General features: G+C 41.7%; 1 protein-coding gene across 1 annotated transcript in view; it reads left to right on the top strand.

Annotated features, from left to right (window-relative positions):
- Positions 1–3,930: 3,930 nt before the first annotated feature.
- The window catches only part of LOC138998936 (ubiquitin-ribosomal protein eL40 fusion protein-like), a 30,949-nt gene continuing 9,405 nt past the window's right edge, over positions 3,931–25,474 (top strand). Inside the window, exon 1 of the mRNA XM_070400976.1 lies at positions 3,931–4,020. Coding sequence (XP_070257077.1) covers positions 3,931–4,020 — 90 coding nt within the window. The remainder of the gene's footprint in view (positions 4,021–25,474) is intronic.

Below are 25,474 nucleotides of genomic sequence, written 5' to 3'. Positions count from 1 at the left end.
GCCCAAAGACTCCACCAAAAAACTACTAGACCTAATCAATGAATTTGGCAATGTAGCAGGATACAAAATTAACACCCAGAATTCTATGGCCTTTTTATACACCAATAATGAACTCACAGAAAGAGAAATGAAAAAAAAACAATCCCATTTACCATTGCACCAAAAAAAATTAAGATACCTAGGAATAAACTTAACCAAGGACATAAAAGACCTATACTCAGAAAATTACAGGACATTGAAAAAAGAGATAGAGGAAGACATAAACAAATGGAAGAACATACTATGTTCATGGATTGGTAGAATCAACATCATTAAAATATCCATACTACCTAAAGCAATCTATAGATTCAATGCAATGCCTATTAAAATACCAATGGCATATTTCAAAGATCTAGAACAAACTCTCCAAAAATTCATCTGGAATAAAATAAGACCCCGAATAGCCACAGCTATCCTGAGAAAGAACAACAAAGTTGGAGGGATCACAATACCAGACATCAAACTATATTACCAAGCCACGGTTCTCAAAACTGCCTGGTACTGGCACAAGAACAGACATATAGACCAATGGAACAGAATAGAGGACCCAGAAATTGACCCAAGCTATTATACTCAATTAATATTCGACAAGGAGCAAGAGCATACAATGGAGTCAAAACAACCTCTTTAATAAATGGTGCTGGGAAATTTGGTCAGATACATGCAAAAAAATGAACCTAGATCACCAACTTACACCATAAACAAAAACAAACTCCAAATGGCTAAAGGACTTGACTGTAAGACCAGAAACCATAAAAATCCTACAAGACTCCATAGGCAGCAAAATTGCAGATATATGTCGTAGGAATATCTTTACAGACACAGAAACTAGGGCAAGAGAGACTAAGGAGAAAATAAACAGATGGGATTACATCAAAATAAAAAGCTGCTGCACAGCAAAGGAAACCATCCAGAAAACAACAAGAAAGCCCAATGCATGGGAGATCGTATTTGCCAATGTTATCTCCGATAAGGGTTTAATCTCCAACATTTACAGGGAACTCATACAACTCAACAAAAGGAAAATAAACAATCCAATCAAACAATGGGCAAAGGACCTAAATAGAGTCTTTTTGAAAGAGGACACTCAGAAAGCCAAGAGACACATGAAAACATGCTGAAAGCCACTAATCATCCAAGAGATGCAAATCAAAACGACAATGAGCTACCACCTCACACCTGTCAGAATGGCTATCATCAACAAATCAACAAATGAGAAGTGTTGGAGAGGATGCCGAGAAAAAGGAACCCTCCTTCACTGCTGGTGGGAATGCGGACTGGTGCAGCCACTGTGGGAAACAGTATGGCGTTTCCTCAAAAATTTAAAAATGGAACTGCCATTTGACCCAGGAATACCACTTCTAGGAATATATCCCAAGAAAATAGAAACACCAATCAGAAAGGATATATGCACCCCTATGTTCATAGCAGCAAAATTTACAATAGCCAAGATTTGGAAACAGCCTAAATGCCCATCAACAGATGAGTGGATTAGAAAACTATGGTACATCTACACAATGAAATATTATGCTGCTATAAAAAAGAAGGAATTCTTACCCTTTGCAGCAGCATGGATGGAACTGGAGAACATTATGCTAAGTGAAATAAGCCAGGAGTGAAAGAAAAACACCACATGATCTCACTCATTTATGGATAATAAAGAACATTATAACCTGATGAACAAAAAGATAGATTCAGAGGCAGAAAAGCATGGAACAGACTGTCAAATTACAGTGGGGAGGCTGGGGAATGTTTGGGGTGGGGGAGGTAAGAGATCAACCGAAGGACTTGTATGCATGCATATAAGCATAACCAATGGACACAAAACACTGGGGGGCGGGGGGGTGAGGGCATGTTGGGGGGGAGGGTAGGGGAGGCCGGGGGAAAGTCAATGGGGAAAAAAAGGAGACATATGTACTACTATCTGTAATACTTTAAACAATAAAATAAAATTTAAAAAAATAAAAATAAAATAAAAATTGCATTGAGAATATAAATAAACAAATAAATAAGTAGTCAAAGGGTAGATTCAAAATTGTGAATTTTATATCTGAACTGATGGGTTTATGTACAGTAATGATATTTTATAAATTATTCTATCAGTTTTTTTGCATATCTGTATATGACTTATTCTTACACACTTTTGTCAGGTGTGAATGTTATTATCTTTATATATTATATACATATATATTAATAGTTATTACTAAAATAGATGAACTCAATAAATTTTTCACTGTATCAATGAAAAAAACCAACTACCATTTATTATGGAAATACCAACCTTGTTGCTTAGAACCTGCCTGGATCTTTTCCTTGGGACATCTCTGCCATCTTTTTGAGGAAAAAAACAGCTTTGGGTTCATTCTGTAGCATCCGTAAAGAGATTTAAACTTAGCCCAAAATTATCTAAAATCCAAAATCAAAGGGTGCGCACGTTTTGTCTTAAGCTAGCTTTCTCTCTTTACGAGTACAGAATCCCAGATGCATCCCTTAAATTCTGCAAATTTTACCGGAAAATAAAAAACATAGGGGAAATGAGATTTTTCTAATAATACTCTTGGGAGTGGGTGTCCATTTTACAGGATCACCACGTGTCTCCCCACCCCCACATCCTGCTTGCTTTGGGGAAATTTAGCAACTGAACTGACCGCCCAGGTTTCCTTTCTTATTGAATTAAAGCCATGCTTAATAGACTAACAATAAACACATTAAACTAAATACAATGACAGATCAACAAGACTAAAGAAATCAAAGATCTTTTCCTGAATCTCTTCCTATTCCGCTCTCCACAGCATTGACTGGCCTTTAAAGTTATTTCAGCTCAAATCTGCCTGTCCAAAGGCATCCTTATGGTAATTGTTAAACAAAGCATCAGAGAGTTCCCTGGCGAGAGGATTAACAGCTCCATCCTCTCTAGCTGCCAAGTCTTTCCACACTAGAAGCAGAACAAGACCCCACATAGTTAGATGACAATGGCACTCCTTTTCCTTGAGACTGATTTAAGAAAGTATCTTTCGACATTTTAATTTCTTCATCCTTGATCATGGAAGCTAAAAATTTACAATGATATTTTTGCCTTTTGGTTGAATCCTTCCCCATTTTAGCCTGGCTTGAAACAAAAGACTTTCCCACCCACTCTGGTTCTGGAAATCCAAAGCTTGGCACAGGCTTTACACACAGTGAACCTCCCCACCAAATTTTCAGTGACCCCACCTCTACCAGTGATCCATCACCTCCCAGGTGAATTTACTTTCTTCGCTCAGGTGAAATCTTCTTCTCCAGATGTCCCTGTTTCAGGCGCCATAAATGCTGGGGTCTTTTCCGCAGCTGCAAAGGTTCAGGAATCTGGAAAAGGGCTATGACGTAAATTAATAAACTACACATGAAATATAAATTTGGAAGGCATGGGGGAACCAGGGGAGGCTTCACTTTCTAGTGAAGTGGGCTCTCTGAATCTCCGGACCCACCGCTTTGTATTTGCTGGAAAACACACAGGCCCTTTAGGAATGCAAACAGGTAAAGTTCAATAAACAGGAAAACATGATCAGGTTAGGGGATATTCCTTCAGCTATTCTGCCAGCAGCAGGTAAACAGGAAAAGATGATCAGGTTAGGTAAAATGCCTACAGCTGCTTCAGCACCAGGTAATAACATAGGCAGATTTTCAGCCCTGCTGAAGCCCCAAGATCCACCAGCCTTCTGATGAACTTCTTAATTCTGACCTGCTGGAATTTTCTTCCAGCAGGTTACTAAGACCCCATGCACAGATGCTGACACTGCAGTTCTGCCCCTAGTCCTCCCTGGGTTCCCTGTGCCAACAGTGCCCTCTATGCAGCTCCTTGCTCAGTCTTCAGCGTACAGCCTGGGGTCACCTGCTCTGTGATTCGGAAACATGGCTGGGTCAGCATTCTTCCAGGGCATGGGATACAGAATAATTGCCCCCAAACATGTCCACATCTTCATCTCAAGATCTTGTGACCAGGTACTTTATGTGGCAAAGGGATTTTGCAGATGTGGTTGAGTTGAGGTTCTTGAGATGGGGATTTTCCTGGATTACCTGAATGGATCCAATGTAACTCCAAGGGTCCTTATAATATGGAGGCAGGAGAGTCAGAGAAGCAGATGTGATGATGAAAGCCACGGTTGGAGTGATTCTTTCCAGAAGCTGGAAACAGCAAGAAAATGGATTCACCCCTGTGCCGGAAGCCAATTCCAGCATGTCATAATTGCAAGGTTTCATCGAAAGGTTGATGAAACTTGGGGACTCAACAAGGGCTGAGTCACATATGTTATTGCCTGTTGGGAATGGCTGAGGGCATTATCCCAAACCTGAAAAGGATGCATTAAAATCATTGCTTGCTGCCAGACAGCTCAGGGCATCTTAATCTACATGTTATTGCCTCCTACTGGTTAAACACCTGAACAGCCTGAATAGGCTAATTCTCCCCATTCTGACAATGGACTGTGTATAGGAAATCTGACCCTTTCAAGTGTATATCTCTGCCTCGCCTCAGGACAATTTGTGTTAATAAAAAGCATGGGGTCCTGAGATGAGGAGATCTTAGTTTCTTTAGCTGGGCTCCTCTGAACCCCGAATGCCTTTCAAAATTATATTTCGTCTCTGGACCCTTTATTAAGTTACACACAGCCCCTTCTCTAGATTGCTGTACACTTCTAGATGCTGGAACAAGAGCCCTGGGACCCCTGGCAGGAGCCAGCCCTGCTGACAACTTGATGATAGCCCCTTGAAACCAATCTCACACCTTCAGAATGATAATTGTGTGTTGTTTACGTCAGTGAGTTTCTGGTAATTTGTTACTAATAATAGGAAACTAGCACAGGGGAAAAGCTAGAGCTGGACTCAGCACCATCTTCCCTGTTGTTTGCTAAAGGGGCAATTGCCCATTTTCTTAAGTCATAGCTCCATCATATTTGATATCTTTGAAAAGGTTAGTGAGTGTCTGCCAAATTCAGTCAACAGCAACATGCCTGAATGTTCAAAATCTGTACTAGTCTACAGGCTTATCATGCTGGTCAGACGTCTCCTCCTAACCCAGAAATACCTTTGAAGGTCACTGTTACACCTGCCAATGATCTTTCTCAATGTGAAAGTGACCAAAAACCTTCCAAGCACACACTTGCCAACCAGAATGAGAGCAGGAGGAGGTGGTGTGGTCCTTCCAACTCATGGAAGTCTCAGGGCTGAGTAAGGTCTGCGGTGGTGTCTTGTCTGTGGCTACCTTCTCATGTTTCTCTAGATGGCAGTGAAGGACAGAGGGCTCAGACTGCCCTACTCATTTTCAGTGAGCAGAGTTGCAGGTGTTGCCATAGAAAACGTGAAATGCAAAGAGATTAAGCAATCAATCCAGTTTCAGAATTAATTTCTTGAGTGATATTTGGTCATTGGGGGACAGTTACTGCAGGGTTTATCAAATATCAGGATTATCTGCACCAGGTGTTCTTAAAGTATAAACTTGTTAGACATGCAAATCCTCAGGCCCTTCTCTGGACCTAAGTGTCAGGGCCAGCCTGACAGGTTGAGCCAGGCTGACGTAGGGAGGTGGGAATTGAGAAAAGAAAGAAAGACAGGAGAGCGGGATCGGGAGGACTACAGCTCAATCGAGGAACTGCAGCAAGTTTATTAACCACACAATGCTTTTTATACACAAGACACTCAATAGGAGGTCTGTCAAGAGGAATGTATTCTTTGTTCCTCTTAATCTCTAAGGAAGGGACAGAGCAGAAGGACAAATTCTCGGTACAGCAAATCTCAGTAAATAGTTACAGACTTCTTGATAAACCATGAAAGGCTGTTCTCATTCTACAAAGGTTGCTCTCATTCTACTGATAACCGCCATCCAAACAAGTGTGGGAAAACTGTGTGGGTAAGGGTCCCAGCCTTGCTAGCCCCTTCAGGTGTAAGGACCATGTCAGCTTACACCTGGTCTCCAACACGTAAGCATTATAGACTGAGAGTCTGTGTCTGCAACATTTTTATTTTGAAGCCCTTACCCAAATGTGATGGAGGTGGAGCTTTGGGGAAGAGATTAGGTTATGAGGGTGGAGCGCTCATGAATGGGATTAGTGCCATTATAAAACAGTGCTCTCACCTCTTCCACCATGTGAGGACACAGTGAGATGATGGTGGTCTGCAACCCAACCATGCCGACACTCTGGCCTCAGACTTCCAGCCTCCAGAGCTGGGAGAAATAAGTTTCTGTTGCTTAAGCCCCCCAGTGTGTGGTACTTTGTTACAGCAGCCCAAGCTGTCTGAGACACTGCTCGTCCCCAAACACCCAGCACCCGTCTTCCTAGCCCTGGTGATGTGGCGCACATTCAGGTCTGAACACTGACCTGCACTATTCTGCTGGACACCCCCTTGCAGCACCATGTAGCCACAGAGCCCTGCCTGCACCCTCTCGGTGACAAGGGCTCGCTAACATCTATTAGGCTTGGTCATCAAAAGCTCATTCTTGTTTCGAATCAAGGCCTGTCCCTGGATCCGAAGCCCACAGGCTCCATTCTACCTCTGGGAAGCACTTAGACCAGCGGTTCTCAACCTGTGGGTCGCGACCCCTTTGGGGGTCAAATGACCCTTTCACAGGGGTCACCTAAGACCATCAGAAAACACATATATAATTACATATTGTTTTGTGATTAATCACTATGCTTTAATTATGTTCAATTTATAACAATGAAATTGGGGGGTCACCACAACATGAGGAACTGTATTAAAGGGTCGCGGCATTAGGAAGGTTGAGAACCACTGACTTAGACAATGCATCTATCCCACTGATATCCTTCCTTTTATCACAGAACTCTGGGCTCTGGGGGAGCTCTGGTGGCCACTGGCTCTGTCTGAGTAGCAGAACATTCTTGATGGCTCATGCAGTCCCCTGTGGGGAACACAGCAGCACCTGGCAGATCCAGGTCCAGGAGCTGCCAAGCCAGCCAGAGGCCCAGCATGGATGCTGTGCGAGCTTCTTGCCTCATTGCCCGGCACCTCTGCAGTGTCCAACAGTCAGAGCAGGGACATGGGCCACCAGCATGGCTGCCTTTTCCCAGGACACAACACTCCAAGGGAACTTTGTTGCCCTGCCATCACTCACTCTCACTCAGGTTGGCATGTCCTGGTGCTTACAGAGTTGCACCCTCAGAGTTACATGATTATGTGTGTAAAAGCACATTGTGTATGTAACATACTGCAATTATACATTCCTAAGGATGGAGTGGAGTAGAGGGAGAAGGCTTCTTGGAAGGGCTGGGTATATCTGAAAAGCTGCCCAGAGAGTACATAAATACATTTCAGGATTGAGGGAAGAGGGTGGGAGACATGATGCTAGGAACACAGGCAGAGCAAGATCATGAAACACTTTGCATGTCACCCTAAGGAGTTTGGATTTTTGAAGGATGTGGAAGCAAAGAAGGCATGTGAAGAGGGAGTGGAATGACCAGATGTGTAGTGTGGAAAGCTTCCTGGGAGGACAGTACAGAGGACTGAAGCGGTTGGATGAGGCTGAGCGATCACTCAGGAGGCAGGTGTAGTCACTGGCCAAATGTGGACTCAGATTAGGGCGGCCATACTGTAAGTGGAAGAGAGCATGTTAACCCAGGTGGTTCTGAGGAGGTGGAGTCCACAAGATGGATGGCCAATGAGCAGGGAGAAAAAGGAAGGATAGAGGATGCATCCTGGTTGCTAATCTGGGCTGATGGATCAAAGGTAGTTCTATGGACTCATCTGGAAGGAGAAGCAGTTTGGTGAAAGAGCAAGAATCCAGTTTTAGAATGTTCAGTTGTAGATACCTGTGGGATAAGGCAAGTACAGATGTCTAATAGACTGTTAAATATAGTGTTGGGAACACAGGAGGGAGGTGTGGGATGGAGATAAATGGAAGATACTCTTAGTGTGATACTAGGGTCACTGCTTTATAGCTGGTATAAAAGATATTCTAGATCCAGGCTTCCTCAAACTCACCCTCTTCATTCCTCAGGGTTTTTAATAAAAGAAAACCAAATAAGAAATCCCAATATTAAGAACATATTTCTAAAGTTCTTTAAACAGATTAAATCTTCATCTGGCACAGCTAGTTTGAATGTGATCAGACCCATAATGATCTATGCTAAGAATACTGCTGCGAGACACACTTTTCCAGGATGGGCACTCCTCAGTGGTGTGCCCAGTGTCACAACAACACTTGCAGTCAAGGGTATCCGTCCTCATCCAACCTACCTCTCTCGCCATGTACCCTCACTGCTTTTGGCAATTATCCTCATTAGAAAGTTTAATTTCTTGCCACAAGCTGACACAATAACACTTTTTAACTTTAAACCTGTGATTAGACTATTCCAAACAAATAGATGAAAAATAAAAAATGTAGTTGTCAAAATGTTCCAAATATAACCAACAATGAACATTATTGGTTCCCCACACCTTAGAACAGAGACCTAAGCAATTTAAAAGGCCCAAGAGGCCCTGCCTAGTCTGGTCCCCACCTCCTTCTGTACTGCAGTGTATGCCTTTGCCCAGTGCCCACTCCTCATCTGCCATATGGGCATATTTGGGAGGCACCAGGCCCTTTTTTCACTAACTGCTTCTTTATAATGACTGCAAATAAACTGAAATACAATGTAAAGTCAAGGGCAGAAATCAGGTCATTTCCTCTCTTTTGGGTCTTGGTTTCTTCATCTATAAAAGAAGAAGGTTGAACTCAATCAGGGTTAGACTCCCAAGAATGAGATCCCAGGGACCCTCCGTGATATGAATGGGGATCAATAAGATGATAAAATGGAACTTTTGCTCACAAAAGGGCTATAGAATAAACATTTACTAAGTGCCCACATATGAAGTTCATGCTTTTTCACAGTTACTTAAGTAGGTGCTACTATACTGATTTTACCATTTCCATTTTCTGACAAGAAAATAGTCCATGGAGAAGTGAAATGATTTTTTAAGGCAGAGCTATGGTTTTACAAGGCTAAATAAAACAAAAACAATATCTCCCCCCCTTGTTTGCTTGTATTTTTAAAAATTTAATATAGTTGGTATATGATATATATACCTTACAATGTGATCACCATACTTATTGTAGTGGTTATCTGTTACTGTTTGTTTTTTTGCTTTTAAATAGTATTATATCAACTTAATAATGCAACCAAGATTATCCCGATAATAGAGTGTGCTGGGGGAGGGGGGGGGGGGGAGGAAAAATAATTGCATTTTGATTGACAGATACCTTTTAAAATACGACCCAAAGGGGAAGGCAGATTATCATATGTATCTTTCGCAATAAAGTTGGGAACCTATGTTACAGTTTTATTTTAAAGCAGAGATCTTCCATATCAAAAAATACCTACTAGGACTCTAAGAAAACTTGTTGACACACAATATGTGCATTGATAATTAACTACCAAAGGTGGCGCAATTCACAGTAAAAGAAATGAGGTCAGTCCAAGACTGAAATTTTAACTTTTGTTTTCTCCACTTAAAGCATGCTTTATCCTTTAGAAATTTAACCTTGATTTTTAAGTTTATTTATAGAATTGTATTACATGAATGTGTTTATTTATTTGGCCTGAAATCCCTCCCACCTCCCTTCACTGGGTAACTCACATTTACCTTTAGTTATCACCTAAATATTACTTCCTGAGAATCTCACCTCCCTGGACTAGGTTAATTTCCCGAGACCACACTTCTAGATAATATTGCCCTTGGCCATCAGGCTACTTTACACTCTTGAAATGTCTAAATTCTAGATTTTACGCCTCATATAAGGCAAGGAACCACATTGATCCATTTGCAGCTCAAACCTAGAGGTCAGTCCAGTTTCTGAGTCATAGTAGTCAGTCAAAAATTAACATTTGTTCAATAAATAAATGAACGGTAAACTACATAGTAGAAAAAGATGTAACCTATAAGGTTTCTTCCAGATTGAAACTTAAAAGATTTCAGAGGGAAAATATCTTCCCACCAGAAACAAAAGATTGACCAACCAAGTTTTCATCTTGTCTGATCTTTAATTCTAAATAACGGTGGTAGAAAATTAGCACTGCTTAGCAACCACCTTAATAATTCTTCAGTTAGTCTCACACTATTACCCATAATTGTTGTGTAATTTAACTAACAACTCCCAGAGCAGGTGTCTGGAGTCATAGTCAAGCCTCTGGGCTGATGAGAATAGCTTGCATCTAGTGTGGAGAGGGGATTTCCTCCAAGCTCACCTGGCAAAGGAAGGACTTTTGTCAGGAACAAGGGCTTTCAATGCAAATGCATCAGGAGAAGTGCTCTCAGACCAGGAGGCACTGTGCTTTGAGGCCACTCGGGTTTAGTGTGTGCAAAAAGCTTGAGCACAACCCATCAGAGATTTGATCTAATCTCTGCTCTTTTTTTATGTGTGTTAATTCAATTTACCTCAAGTTAAGTTTAATCTGACACTGAGCATCTGCTGTGTGCAAAAAATTGTGCTGAGTGACTTGTGATGTCAAGATGTGAAAGGCTGAACTCTGGCCCTGGAGCTGTTTGCAATCAGCAATTCTGATTCCAGCCCTGTAGATGAGGAGAGATTCAGTGTGTGCTTAGTGAACTGATAATTCTAACCAGCGAAGGTAAAGTTCAACAAAACTATCCCCCAGAAGGCACAGGCACAAGATTCGGAATGAATGAGCAGTGATGATGTAGGCTGAAAGTTAGAGAAATGATATCAGGTCAGAACACAGGCACCCTAACCCTTCCTGCTTCTCCACCCCACGTGCTCCAGCAACAATCTCCCAACTAACAGTTCCTCTGAATGAATACCCACTTGGGATTTAGTTTCACAAGTGTGATCCACCTTCTGCACGTGCTGTGGCCTCTGGGCTGCTCCAGCCCTACCTGCCTGGGAAACTACTTACCTTCAAAATGTAGCCCAGGCTCATAGATGCCTCTGACAGAGCCTCCCTCCCCCTCAGGAGCTTCAGATCACTTTGTCATCACAGCTCTCTCAGGAGGACATCACATTCAGGCTGCATCTCATTCCCACAGCCCCTCCCGGAGCTGTAGGATGCTGGAGGGCAACCTGCCTCCATGTGCTCCTTGGCATCTGCCACAAAGAAGGGGCCCTCCGGAGTTAGAAATTCTTTCTCTTCCCTGTATGTCCACTGATGTGGCCCTAAAATACAGATTACTTTCATGGGAGACTGACCTACAAGATCCCAGGAGGCCGTAAGATGACTAGAAACATTATTAGACTGAGTACTATTCTCTTTCATTGGTACACTTTCTCAAGATTGAAGAGCTTTCATATGCATTATTTTCTTTCAGTCCTTACAAAAACACTGATTTAAGAACCTTAGAATCATCTGAGCTAGAAGGAACCTTAAAGATCATATGTAACTCTTTCAAACAAAAACGAAGAACAAAGGTTAAAATATTTGCTCCTAGTCCTGAGATTTAACAAGAAAAATAGTTTTCTACTGCAGCAAAGCAAATTACCACAAACTCAGTCGCTTAAGACAATCCTCATTTATTAGCTCACGGTTTGGGTCAGAAGCCTGGCCCTATGTGCCTGAAATTCAGGCATCAGTTGGGCTGCGTTCCCACCTAGAGGCACTGGGAAGGGCCACTCCCAAGCTCAGTTCTCTCACTTGCTGGACCAAAGACATCTTTCCTTACTGACTGCTGGCTCTTGGCTGCTGGAAGCTACTCTGTCCTTTCCACATGGCTGCCTCCACCTTCAAGCCAAAAACAGCGCATCAGATCCTTTCCATACTTCAAATCTCTCACTTCTGCTGCTGCTACCAGCTAGAGGAAATTCTCCGCCTCTGACAGTCTGGCGTAATTAGGTTAGGCCCAGTAGGATCCTCCCTTTTTCTTAACATCAACTGTACCAAGTAATATAACCTAATTACAACAGTAAAGCCCATCAGATTCAGTCCCAAGGACTATACAGGGTTTGTGCATGGAGGTGGAATGGGAGGGGAATTCTTAGAAGCAAGTTAGAGTCCTGCCTCCACACAAGGGCCTGAGCATCACACAGACATGGGGCTGACACCAGCTCCACCTCATGCCATCTCTGCAGTTCACAGTATCATTACATTTGAGCGCCTGTTTCTTCATCTGTAGGATGAGAACAGTAGACACACCACAGGGGTTTTGTAAGGGGTAATGAGAAGGACATAAAAAGTGGTTTTCAGGTGTAAGACACTACCTGGCAGGGTTTAGTTGAAGGAGTATGTACAGGTGTGGCACCACTAGACTCAAAGTACTTAAAGTTAGAGGAAAATTTGTCTCTTCCAACCTGCCAGACCAGGACTTCCTCTCCTGCAGTGAGCCATACTTTGTCATAATGAGATGGAATTTAAGGCACCAAGAAATGAAGAGCAGCCACAGGGCTTCAGACAGCCCTTTCTTTCTACCAGAACGCTGAGCTGCCTCGGCTGGAGTGACCAGACAGCCCTGGACCCCCAAGCAGCGATGGTTCACCCATTGGAGTTGGGCTTAACTCAGAGGACAGTCTACTGATTGGAGCAGGCACAGTGGAGATTACCAGGCAGATGTTTTTGCAGGAATGACAGCCTGGCTACCCTGCCCTGTTCTTGAACGTTCCTTAGGGCAGAAATTGTGAGTTATGATAACAAAGAATCATAACTCTCTTAACTTAGAACACCAAGGGGAACTTCTCCAATGTCCAAAAGAAACACTGAAAGCCAGCCAGCACACACATCTGTGGGAGCCCCATTCTCTCTTCCTTCAGTGTGGCTTAATTCCTGAGACAGGAGCACACAGACGTTCATTTAACTTGCTTAGGATGATAGTTACATATATTAATCATAATTTCCATGTCAGCAGAAGAAATCATTATGTGATGATCTCCTCAACCCTTTCTTGCTAAATACATAGAATAGAGCACAACACTTGACACATAATAGATATTTCAAAAATGCAGTCGCTGAGTGAACAAATTAATAAAACAGTGAGCAGGAACCCAGTTCTCCTATCCTTCATCCACCAGCCTTTCCAGTACACTCTGATTTCTACTATACTGACATGGTGGCTGCCTTTTGAACAGGTTTAATAAGCAGTAGTAAGGCTCTAGCTGAGCTTGAACATGCCAGCTCTCACAGCCACTAGCCAATTCCAAGCCTGCCTGGAAAGAGCTGTGCAGCTGAGGAAGTGAGCAGCTCATTGACCATCTGGCATCTTCCTTCTCAGGGGAGCTGAGTAAAGGAATTGGGAAGGTTAATGAGTCCTCCCTAGCTCATGTGACTTGCACAATCTGTGGGAGTAGGCCTTGTCCATTTGGGAAGATAAACACCTACCTCAAATGCCTGGTGTATACACATGCCTATACAATGATTAGAGTTTTCTTGCCATAGTGATCTGTGAATGTTTTCGAGGCTAGGAAGGGATACGGGAAAACTACTTGGGCATTGTAATCAGACAGTGCAGGGTTTGAAACCTTGATTTCTCCACTTAATTGAATAACTTTAGTTCCTCTCTGAGCTTCTGTTTCTTCACGTACAAAATGAGAATACTAATATTTTATCCTGTGGGGATATCATAAGTATTAAATGAACTGAGTGTGTACAGCATTTAATGTAGAAACGGGCATCCATTAAAGGGGCTACTCTGATTGTTGGCATGTAGGTAACTAACCTTCCTCTTGAATGCCCATGTGTTTGTTTCTTCAAATCATCCAATCATTTAGTCCATAAACATTCACTAAGTGCCTAACTTGCCAGTCACTGTGCGAAGTGATGGGGTTGAAACAAGTAGGAGGACTGGTCAGGGGAAGGGGTTGGAAATTAGCATTTACTGAGAGCCCACATTAAGCCTGCTCTGTGCTAAGAGCTAGGAATCTCAGGAAAACAAGTCAAGAGCATTCTAATTTAATACCTGCTTCTGCTTCTTCATTTCATGCTTTCCTTCATGTAAGAGACATCAAAGCTCACAAAAGCTCCTTTGGTTGTCTGGTGACCAGAATTTCCATTGGACTGGTCTTCTCTGAATTTCACTGTGGAAAAAGAGTGAGGAAACCTGAGACGCTTGCCTTACACTCCAGCCAGGCCCAAGCTCAGTCTCAGCTGCCACTACTCCCTAGACATCTTTGGTTTCCCACTCGCAGCCATGAATAACTGCGTTCTCAACAGAAACCTCGGTGCCCTTGAACTCAGCATGATTGCTTTCTACAGTAATTGTGTTGTAGCAAGATCATCCTGCCCTCTTAAGGGCTTTTTTTTGTTGTTTTAATCTTCATTGTTGGCAGAATTACATATGCCCCCTTCATTCCCCCATTGACCTCTTCTAGCCGACTCCGCCCTCCCTCCTCAGGCATTCACCAACATATTGTCTGTGTCCATGGGTTATGCATATATGCATACAAGTTCTGTGGTTGCTTTCTTCCCAACCACCACCTACCCACCCCTGCCGTCCCTCTGAGACAGGGTTGCTGCGACTGTTCGTGGTCTTTCTTCGTTCCAAATAAATTTTTGGAGTATTTGTTCTATATCTGTGAAATATGACATTGGTAATTTAACAGGGATTGCATTTAATCTACAGATTGATTTGGGTAGTATGGATATTTTAATGATGTTAATTCTACCAATCCATGAACATGGTATATTCCTCCACTTGTTTATATCTTCCTCTATCCCTTTTTGCAATGTCCTATAGTTTTCTAAGTACAAGTCTTTTACCTCCTTGGTTAAGTTTATTTCTAAGTATCTTCATTTCTTTGTTGCAATGGTAAATGGTAAATGGGATTGTTGATGTAGTTACTCTGAGAATTCATTATTGCTGTATAAAAATACCATTGATTTCTGGGTGTTAACTTTGTATCTGCTACATTGCTGAATCCACTTATTAAATCTAGTTTTTTGATGGAGTCTTTAGGGTTTTCTATGTACAATATCATGTCATCTGCGAATAATGAGTTTTACTTCCTCCTTTCCAGTTTGGATGCCTTTCACATTTTCTGCTTGTTGGATCACTGTGCCTAGTCCTTCCAGTGATATGTTGATTAAGAGTGGTAAAAGCAGATATCCCTCTCTTGTTCCTGTTCCTAGGGGAAATGATTTTAGTTTTTGATGTGGAGTATGATGTTGGCTGTAGGTCTGTCATATATGGCCTTTATTATGTTGAAGTATGATCCCTCTATTCCCACTTTGCTGAGAGTTTTTCTTTAAAACAAAAAATGAGTATTGGGTTTTGTCGAATGCTTCTATTGATATGGTCATGTGATTTTTGTCCTTCAATTTGTTTATGTGATCCATCACGTTTGCTGATTTGTGAATATTTTACCAGCTTTGCATCCCTGAAATAAATCCCACTTGATCGTGGTGTATGATCTTTTAAATATATTGCTGTATTCGATTTGCTAATATTTTGTTGAGGATTTTTGCATCTATGTTCATCAGGGATATTGACTTGTAATTCTCTTTTTCTGAAGTGTCTTTATCTGGTTTTGGAATTAAGATAATGCTGGCCTAATAAAAATAAGATGAAAGTGTCCCTTCCTCTTGGATTTTTGGGAATAGTTTGAGGAGCACAGGTGTTAGTTCTTTGAATGTTGGTTAAAACTCCTCTGTGAAGCCATCTGGACCAGGGCTATTGATTGTTGGCAGTTTTTTTTTTATTACTGCTTCCATTTCATCAATTATTATTGGCCTATTCAGATTTTTTGATTCATGCTTATTCAGTTTTGGAAGATTGTATTTTTCTAGGAACTTGTCCATTTCACTCACATAGTCCAGCTTATTGGCTCATAGTATTTTCTTACAATCCTTTGTATCTCTCTGATGTCATTTGTTACTTCACCACTTCATTTCTGACTTTATTTATTTGGGTCCTCTTTGTTTCTTGATGAGTCTGGCTAAAGGTTCATCAATATTGTTTATTTTTCTTAAAGAACCAGCTCTTGGTTATTATTTATTTGTTTGTTTGTTTGTTTGTTTATTTTTGTCTCTATGTCATTTGTTTTTGCACTAATATTTATTTCCTTCCTCCTACTTACTCTGGGCTCTTCTTGTTGTTCTCTAATTCTTTAAGTTGTTAAGTTGTAGGGTTAAATAGTTTAATATTACTTTTTCTTGTTTTTTGGAGGTAGGCTTCTAGTAGGACTTGTTTTGGGTCCTAACATGTGGTCTATCTTGGTGAATGACCCATGTGTACTGGAGAATGTATAATCTGCAGCTTTGGGGTGAAATATTCTATAAGTATCAATTAAATCCATCTGATCAAGTGTGTCATTTAGGGTCACTATTTACTTGTTAACTTTTTGTCTGGAAGATCTACCCAGTGAAGTCAGCAGGGTGTTAAAAATCCTCTACTATGACTGTATTGCTGTTGATCACTCCCTTAAGGTCTTCTTGAAGTTTTAAAAAATAGCCCTAACCGGTTTGGCTCAGTGGATAGAGCGTCGGCCTGCGGACTGAAGGGTCCTGGGTTCGATTCTGGTCAAAGGCATGTACCTTGGTGGCAGGCACATCCCCAGTGGGGGGTGTGCAGGAGGCAGCTGATCGATGTTTCTCTCTCATCAGTGTTTCTGATTCTCTATCCCTCTCCCTTCCTCTCTGTAAAAATAAATTATATATATACACACACACATACATATACATATATATTTAGGTGCTTCTACAGTGGATGCATATATGTTTACCAAGGTTATATCCTCTTGTAAGAGTGATTCCTTTAGTACTACGTAGTCACTTTTATTGTCTCTTGTTATAGCCTTCATTTTGAAATCTATTTTGTCAGATATGAGTATTGCTACCCAAGCTTTTTATTTTCCCATTCACTTCGACAATTTATTTCCATCCCTTCACTCTCATTCTGTGTGAGTCTTTGTTCTGAGGTGGGTCTCTTGTAGACAGCACATATTTGGGTCATGTTTTCTTAGCCACTGACCTATCCTATGTCTTTTGATTGAGCATTTAATCCATTTACACTTAAGGTTATTATTGATAGATGCTTCTTTATTGCCATTTTAATTCTTATGCCTAAGTTTCTCTCTCTATTTCTTCTTCTCGTTATAGCAGTCCCTTTAGCATTTCTTGTAATGCTGGCTTGGTGGTGATGTACTACCTTAGCCTTTCTTTTTTTGTCTGGGAAACTCTTTATTTCTCTATTTTGAATGACAGTCTTGCTGGATATAGTAATCTTGGGATCCTTGCTTTCCATTACTTTGAGTACTTCATGCCATTTCTTACTGGCCTGTAGAGTTTCTTATGAGAAATCAGGTGTCAGCCTTATGAGAGCTCCTTTGAGGGTAACAATTTGCTTTACACTTGCTGCCTTTAAGATTCTTTCTGTCTTTAAATTTTGACATTTAAACTATGATGTGTCTGGGCACGGGCCTTTTTGGGTTCCTCCTGCTTGGGACTCTCTGTGTCTCCTGAACTTGTATGATTTTTTCCTTCAATAGGTTAGGGAAGTTTTCTGCCATTATTTCTTCAATCACATTTAGTATTCCTTGCTCACTTACTTCACCTTCTGGCACTCCTATGATGCAAATACTGTTATGTTCATGTCCCAGAGCTCCCTTAAGCTGTCCTGTTTGTTTTTTATTTTTTTCATCCTCACCCAAGAATATTTTTCCATTGATTTTTTAGAGAGAGTGGAAAAGAGAGGAATACCCAGAGAGAAATATCAATGTGAGAAAAACACACGTATTGGTTGTCTTCTGCATGCATCCCAAACAATTGTTTTTTTCTTTTTGATTCTCCGCCTGAGTGATATTTTTCTACCCTGTCTTCTAATTCACAGATCCAATCCACAGCTTCCCCTAATCTGCTGTGTATTTCTTTCACTGTGTTCTTTGTTAGTGGTAAGCCATTCTTCATTTTTTATTGGTGTTTTTTCATAGTTACTACATCTTTTCTCATGCTGTTGAGCATCCTTGCCATCATTATTCTGAACTGTATGTCTGGTAAATTTCTTATCTGCATTTTATTTAGCTCTTCTTCTGGAGAATTCTCTTATTCTTTCACTTGGGTTTTTTTTTGTCTCCCTGCTTTGGCTGCCTTTTTGTGTTTGTACCTATGTATTAGGTAAAGCTGCAACAACTCCCAATCTCTAGTGCATGACAGTATCAGACACTGTTTCTGACTTCCCATGAGTAGCCCTCTTTGGAGCTACCAGCATTCCACAGCTTTTGACTCCCTCTACTGGGGATGGGTGCCTTTAGAAAGAACCAAGATGTCTACTTTTCCTAGTGCCAGACCCTGAATTAGATCAGGCAAAGACTCAAAGCCTCCAGAGACCCACCTCTCCTTGCACTCTGATTGTTATTCAATCTTGATTAAGTTCAGGCTATGGACCACAGGGTGTGGTTTTCCAACAATGTGGGACAATTGCTTCTATCTGCAGGCTGATTATTATTCTAAGTCTCTTAATGGGCCTCAGAAACTCCACAGGGTGGGATAAGGATTTTTCCAATAGAGTGGGGCAATCACTCTTCCCCTCCCCAGGAAAAAGCTGCCTGGGTGGAAAAGGTCTGCTGGAGAAAGATATCCTCTGCATTATGAGGGAATGAGTCAACACAAGAGACCAGGGTGTCTATCTTCTGAGCTCTAATCCCAGAGCCCCCAACCCTGGCTTTTGGTCACATAGCTCCTGTCCTCTCTGCCTTCCTTCTGCCAGAGCCCAAGATGAATGTCTGCACATGAAATTTTCTGCATTGGCCTTTTAAGAGGGTACCTGCATTTCCAGCTGTCTCAACCCTGTGGCTTTTCACTGCCAGGTGTTATGTGGGCGCCTTTCTCAGTTCTGGTGCTCTGGGCTGGGGGGCCCAGCTTGGGGTTTAGATCTCAGAGTTCTTAGTGGGAACTCTACACCATTGAGATATCTCTCCAGAACTTCAGCTGATGTCTGTGGGAGCCTGGCCAGCCCTTTTGCACCGCCACACTTTCTACCATTCTCTATGATGTCTCCACTTTCTGTCCTTGGTTATCAGGGTTCTCTACAGCTAGTCTTCAGTTGATTATTCAGGATGGTTTTTCTGTATTTTACTTGTAATTCCAGTTTGGTCCTGGAAGCATGTCTGTTTAGTTTCCGCTTACTCCCCGGTATTTTGGAATCTCCTTTTAAGGGCTTTTGTGGTTTGATGCTTGTCCCAGGTCCTCCTAGTCAATCATGTTCATTTATTCATGTTGTCAATTTCATCTATAAGTCATCTCAGAAGTCACGGGACTAGTGACATGTTTCCACAAAATTTCAGGAAAAAAGTGGATATTACTAGCAATAAAATTACTCAGAGAGCCACAAAACACTTGTCATGGTTTCACTAAACCAATCAACAAATCTCCAGCACAATACTTCATGAACAATTAACACTTAAATGTAAACGGACACTATAAGTATTTTCAAATCACAAATGCAGGAAACTTTTTACATCTCTTAGATGGGAAGATATTTCTAAGCATGACCTCAAAGGCAAAAAGCATTAAGAAAGAGACCAGACAGAGAAACCAAGATGGTGGCATAGGTAAACACCGGAGATTGCTGCCTCGCACAGCCACTTCAAAAATACAACTAAAAGACGGAACGGACATCAACCAGAACCACAGGAAGGCTGGCTGAGTGGAAATTCTACAACCAGAAGGAAAGAGAAAAGCATACCGAGACTCAGAGGAGGTGCGGTGCTGAAGTAAAATACAAAGGTGCGGAGGTGCATGCGGAGAGGGCTGGCGGCTGAGGACATGATTGTCCTTTTCAATCGGGAGGGAGTTTCACTCTCTGAGCTCCAGTTCCGGGAGAGTCTCTGGGGACCCAGACTCATATGGGAGAAACGGGACTGTCTGGCATCAGTCGGAACTCGAGGGCAGCTTTCTCTCAGAGGCGTTCCCAGCGATTGCCTGGGTCTCTGAGGGCAGGACTGACAGCAGCCATACTGCTCACTCCGCCCATCCTGTTGATCCCCTGGGACCCCGCCCTGCCCACGCCCTGCACGGAGGCTTTTGCATATGAAAGGCCCGGCCCTTTGTAATCTGAAAATTACTTAACAAACTGCAGCTGCCCCAAGGCTCCAGGGCAACCTGCATTGCTTTACAGCTGGCTTCTGCTGGGTAGCCTCAGGCAGGGGCTAGAGTAGCACCTCCTTAGATCCAAGAGTCAGTGTACCCAGTGGTCAGAGTGGGACCATCCAATTACAACTCCTCAGATCCATAAGTGACACACTCAGGGGGCAGACTCAGTGAGCACCAAAGCCTCACAGAAGCAAGTCTTGCCCCAGAAGGGTGTCTTCAGCACAGAAGTTCTCCCACCATAGACACAGCTGATTCTCACAGCCAATTGTCCTGGAAGTCAATTCCTCTCAGTGTTAACTACAACAATCAAGGCTTAACTACAACAAGACTGTGCACAAAGCCCACAAGTGGGTGCACCAAGGGTGTCTACCTCAGGTAATTCTGGAGGCTGAGCCACTGAGCCCTATAGGACACTTAGCACAGAAAGCCACTATATCGACACAGCAAAACATAAAAAATGCTGAGACAAAGAAACAGGACACAAATGGCAGAAATGGAAGAAAGGAAACTACTGGATATAGAGTTCAAAACCACACTTTTAAGGTTTTTCAAGAATTTTCTAAAAACCGCCAACAAACTTAATGAGACCTACAAGAAATCTAATGAGACCCTCGAGGTTGTGATAAAGGAACAACTAGAAATTAAGCATACACTGACTAAAATAAAGAATGTTATACAGACTCCCAACAGCAGACCAGAGGATCACAAGAATCAAGTCAAAGATATGAAATACAAAGAAGCAAAAAACACCCAACCGGAAAAGCAAAATGAAAAAAGAATCCAAAAAAACGAAGATAGCCTACGGAGCCTCTGGGACAGCTTCAAGCGTACCAACATCCGAATTACAGGGGTGCCAGAAGAAGAGAGAAAGCAAGATATTGAAAACCTATTTGAAGAAATAATGACAGAAAACCTCCCCTACCTGGTGAAAGAAATAGACTTCCAAGTCCAGGAAGTGCAGAGAACCCCAAACAAAAGGAATCCAAAGAGGACCACACCAAGACACATCATCATTAAAATGCCAAGAGCAAAAGACAAAGAGAGACTCTTAAAAGCAGCAAGAGAAAGAAAGTCAGTTACCTACAAGGGAGTACCCATATGACTGTCAGCTGATTTCTCAACAGAAACTTTGCAGGCCAGAAGGGAGTGGCAAGAAATATTCAAAGTGATGAATGCCAACAACCTACAAACAAGATTACTTTATCCAGCAAAGCTATCATTCAGAAGTGAAAGTCAGATAAAGAGCTTCACAGATAAGGAAAAGCTAAAGGAGTTCATCACCACCAAACCAGTATTATATGAAATGCTGAAAGGTATCCTTTAAGAAGAGGAAGAAGAAGAAAAAGGTAAAGATATAAATTATGAACAACAAATACACATCTATCAACAAGTGAATCTAAAAATCAAGTGAATAAATAATCTGATGAACAGGATGCACTGGTGATTATAATAGAATCAGGGGCATAGAAAGGGAGTGGACTGACTAGTTTTTGGGGGGAAAGGGGTGTGGGGGATGTGGGAAGAGACTGGACAATAATCGTGCACCTATGGATGAGGACAGTGGGGGGGTGGGGTGAGGGCGGAGGGTGGGGTGGGAACAGGGTGGAGGGGAGCTATGGGGGGGAAAAAGAGGAACAACTGTAATAATCTGAACAATAAAGATTTAATAAAAAAATAAAAATAAAAAAGAAAGAGATCAATAGAATTGACTTATGTAAACTTTTATATGGCCAACAATTCCCCAAAATATTAGCATGCAAATTAGGAAAAATATTTGCAATCAACAGAGTCCTGAGCATATGAAGTACTTTTGCAATTGCAAAATGAGCAAAAGTCACGAAAAGACAATTCACAAACACATAGTTCAGTACCATTTAAAAATGTCTGACCTCACCAAAGAAATACAAATTAAGATAATGAAATATATTTTTTCACCAGTCAATTAGCAATACTTAAATTTATGGATAAAGCCAGTGTTTGAAAGTATGTACACAAACCAGCACTCTCATACATTCTTCCTGGAAGTATCATGGGATTAGATTTCTATTTTGCAATATGTAAAAAACTTTTAAAAGTGCATACCATTTGACTCAGCAATTCCACTTCTGGGCATTATCTAAGGAATTAATTGGAGAAGTCCCAAATATGTATTATAATAAAGAAAAATAGAAAACATATCTACAGAGAATAGTAAAATTATATTATAACCACACCATATATATAATATGCTACCATTAAACATGATAATAATTCTCCTTTGATGGCTTTGAAGAAGCTACCATGGTGTGAGAGGGGCTATGGAGAGGACCCCATGGCAATGAATGAAAGGGGCCTCTAAGAGCTGAGAGCAACCCACTGCTGACAGCTAGAAAACAGGAACCTCAGTTTCTAGCTGCAAGGAAATGAATCCTACCAATAACCTGAGGGAGCTTGAAAGCAGATGTTTCTCCAGTCAATTCTCTGATGAGATTGCAACCTGGCCAACACTGGATTTCAGTCTGGCAACAAAAATGCTTAAGTAATAAATATGTGTTGTTTGAAGCTGCTAATTTTGGGGTAATTTATATTGCAGAATTCTCTATGTTAAATAAAAAGTAGTTTATAAAGATGATTATGGCATGATCTTGTTTAAAATTTTTTATTTTTAAAAAAAATCTTTATTTTTGAGAGTATTACTGATGCCCCCTCTTAATCACCCCCTTTATTGCCCCCATCTACCCAGATCCTGCACCCCACCCCAGGCCTTCAACACCCTATTATCTGTGTTTATAGCTAATGCATACCTATAATAATAAAAGCATAATATGCTAATTAGACCGGATGTCCTTCCGTCCTTCCAGACGAAGCCGGGGCTGTGAGGAAAGCCCAGGTTCCAGGTGCCTGCCAGTGGCCAGAGGGAAGGAAGGCCTACTCTTGCACAAATTTCATGCATCAGGCCTCTAGTATACATATAAGTTCTTTGGCTAATTTCTTCCTATCCTCCAACCCCCTTCACTCTGAGATTTGTCAGTCTGTTCCATGTTTCCATGCGTCTGGTTGTTTTTTTTGTTGTTTTTGTTTTTAGATTCAATTGTTGATAGATATGTATTTATTGCCATTTTATTGTTCATATTTTTAATTTTTTTTCTACTTCTTAAAGACACTTCAACATTTCATGGAACACTGATTTGGTGGTGATGGAGTCTTTAGCTTTTTCTTGTCTGTGAAGCTCTTTATCTAACCTTCAATTCTAACTGATAGCTTTCCTGTGTAGGCTAGTCTTGGTTGTAGGTCCTTGCTTTTCATCACTTTGAATATTTCTTGCCACTCCCTTCTGGCCTGCAAGGTTTCTGTTAAGAAATCAGCTGACAATTGTATGGGCCCTCCCTTGTAGGTAACTAACTGCTTTTAAGATTCTCTCTTTGTCTTTAAACTTTGGCACTTTAATTATAATGTGTCTTAGTGTGGGCAACTTTGGGCTCTTCTTGTTTGGGACTCTCTGTGCTTTTTGGACTTATAAGTCTATTTCTTTCACCAGTTAGGGGAAGTTTTCTGTCACTATTTTTTCAAATAGGTTTTCAATTTCTTGCTCCCTCTGTTCTCCTTCCATCATCCCCATAATGCAAAGGATGGTATGCTTGAAGTTGTCCCAGAGCTTCCTTACACTATCTTCATATTTCTTTGTATTATTTTGTTTTTTAAATATATGGTTTATTGATTTTAGAGAGGAAAGGAGAGGAATAGAGAGATAGAAACATCAATGAAAGAGACATCAATCGTCTGCCTCCTGCATGCCCCCTACTGGACATTGAGCCTGCAACCCAGGCATGTGCCCTAACTGGGAATTGAACTGGGGACTTCTTGATTCATAGGTTGACACTCAACCACTGAGCCACACCAGCTGGACTCCCTTCATATTTTTGGATTCTTTTTTTCTTTTAGTTGTTCTCATAGGGAGTTTTTGCTTCCTCATATTCCAAATCACTGATTTGATTCTTGGCACCCTCTACTGGATTGTTGATTCCTTGTAAATTATTCATTTCAGTTAGTGGATCCTTAATTTCTGACTGGTCCTTTTTTATGTCATTGTTTTTACTAAGTTCCCCGAAGTTCTCACTAAGTTCCCTAAAAGTACTCCCTATGTTCCTTGAAGTTCTCATTAAGTTGCTTGAGCATCCTTGTAACCACTGTTTTAAACTGTATCTGGTAGTTTGCTTCCTTCTATTTCATTTAGTTCATTGTCTTGAGATTTCTTCTGTTCTTTCATTTGCAACATGTTTCCTTGTCTCTGCATTTTGGCTGCTTACCTGTGTTTGTTTCTATGTATTAGGTAGAACTACTATGTCTCTTGGAATTGGTAGAGTAGCCTCTTGTAGTAGGTGTCCTGTACGGCCCAGTGGCTCAGCCTCCCCAGTCATCTGAGCTGGGCATTCTGGCTGTGCCCCTATGTGGGCTGTGTGCACTGTCTTGTTGTAGTTGAACTTTGATTGCTGTTGGTGTTACTGGGAGGAATTGACTCCCAGGGGAATCAGCTGTGAGGACCAGCTGCAACTACAGTGGGAGAACTGCTATGCAGGAGATGCCCCTGTGGAGCAAGACATGCTTCAGTGGGGCTTTGGTGCTCACCACGTCCATCCTTTGAGTGTGTCACTGGTGGATGTAGTCAAGTTGTAATCTGGCATGGTCTGAAGCTGACCATTAGGTGCACTGGTTCTGGGCCTCCCAGGGGGTACAATGTCAGCCTCTGCCTGTGCCCTGCCTGAGGCCACCTGGCATGAGCTAAAGAGTGACCTGCAGATGGCTGCTACTTATGTTGGGCTTGGAGGTGTCTAGGAGAGGCCAACCTATGAACCTTGCCAGGCTGTTGCTACTCCAGCGTCTGGGGCCACTTACCGAGAGGTATGGAAGCTGAGGCCAGCTGCTGCTTGTTTGAGAGATTTTAGGAAAGTCTGAAGCCTAAGCCAGGACAGTCATATTTAAAGCCCACTGCAAACAGCTTGGGTGGAGCTGCAAATTGGTGGGGCAGGGTCTCAGGGTATCACCAGGGAGGTGGGGTTAATAGTGTGGCCCAGGTTAGTGGAAGCTCAGATATGGCTCCTGTCTGTTGGTTCTGTGGTGGGGGAGGGCTCTGATGAGGAACAATGACCTCTGCCAGCACTTCTGTCTGGGAGAAAGCTGGCCCCAACCTCCAGTCCTCCTATTGGTTTCTGATTTCCAGTCTTAAATCTAAGTCTTTAATCTAGTCTCAGTGTGGCTTCTTTAATTCTCTAGTTATAGGGCTTCCATTCAGCCAGATTTCAGGTGGTTCTGAATGATGGTTATTCTGTGGCTTAGTTGTAATTTTGATATCTAAAATCATACTGATGTTTAAATAAATATTCATAAATTTTTATCTAAATATATAGTTAATATACAATATTACTTTAGTTTTGGGTATATAACATAGTTATTCAACATTT

Source organism: Myotis yumanensis, unplaced genomic scaffold (genome assembly GCF_028538775.1).
Source record: "Myotis yumanensis isolate MYYU_CA2020_CCGP unplaced genomic scaffold, mMyoYum1.0.hap1 SCAF_21, whole genome shotgun sequence".
NCBI lineage: Eukaryota > Metazoa > Chordata > Mammalia > Chiroptera > Vespertilionidae > Myotis > Myotis yumanensis.
This window is presented reverse-complemented; position numbering and strand designations above follow the sequence as displayed.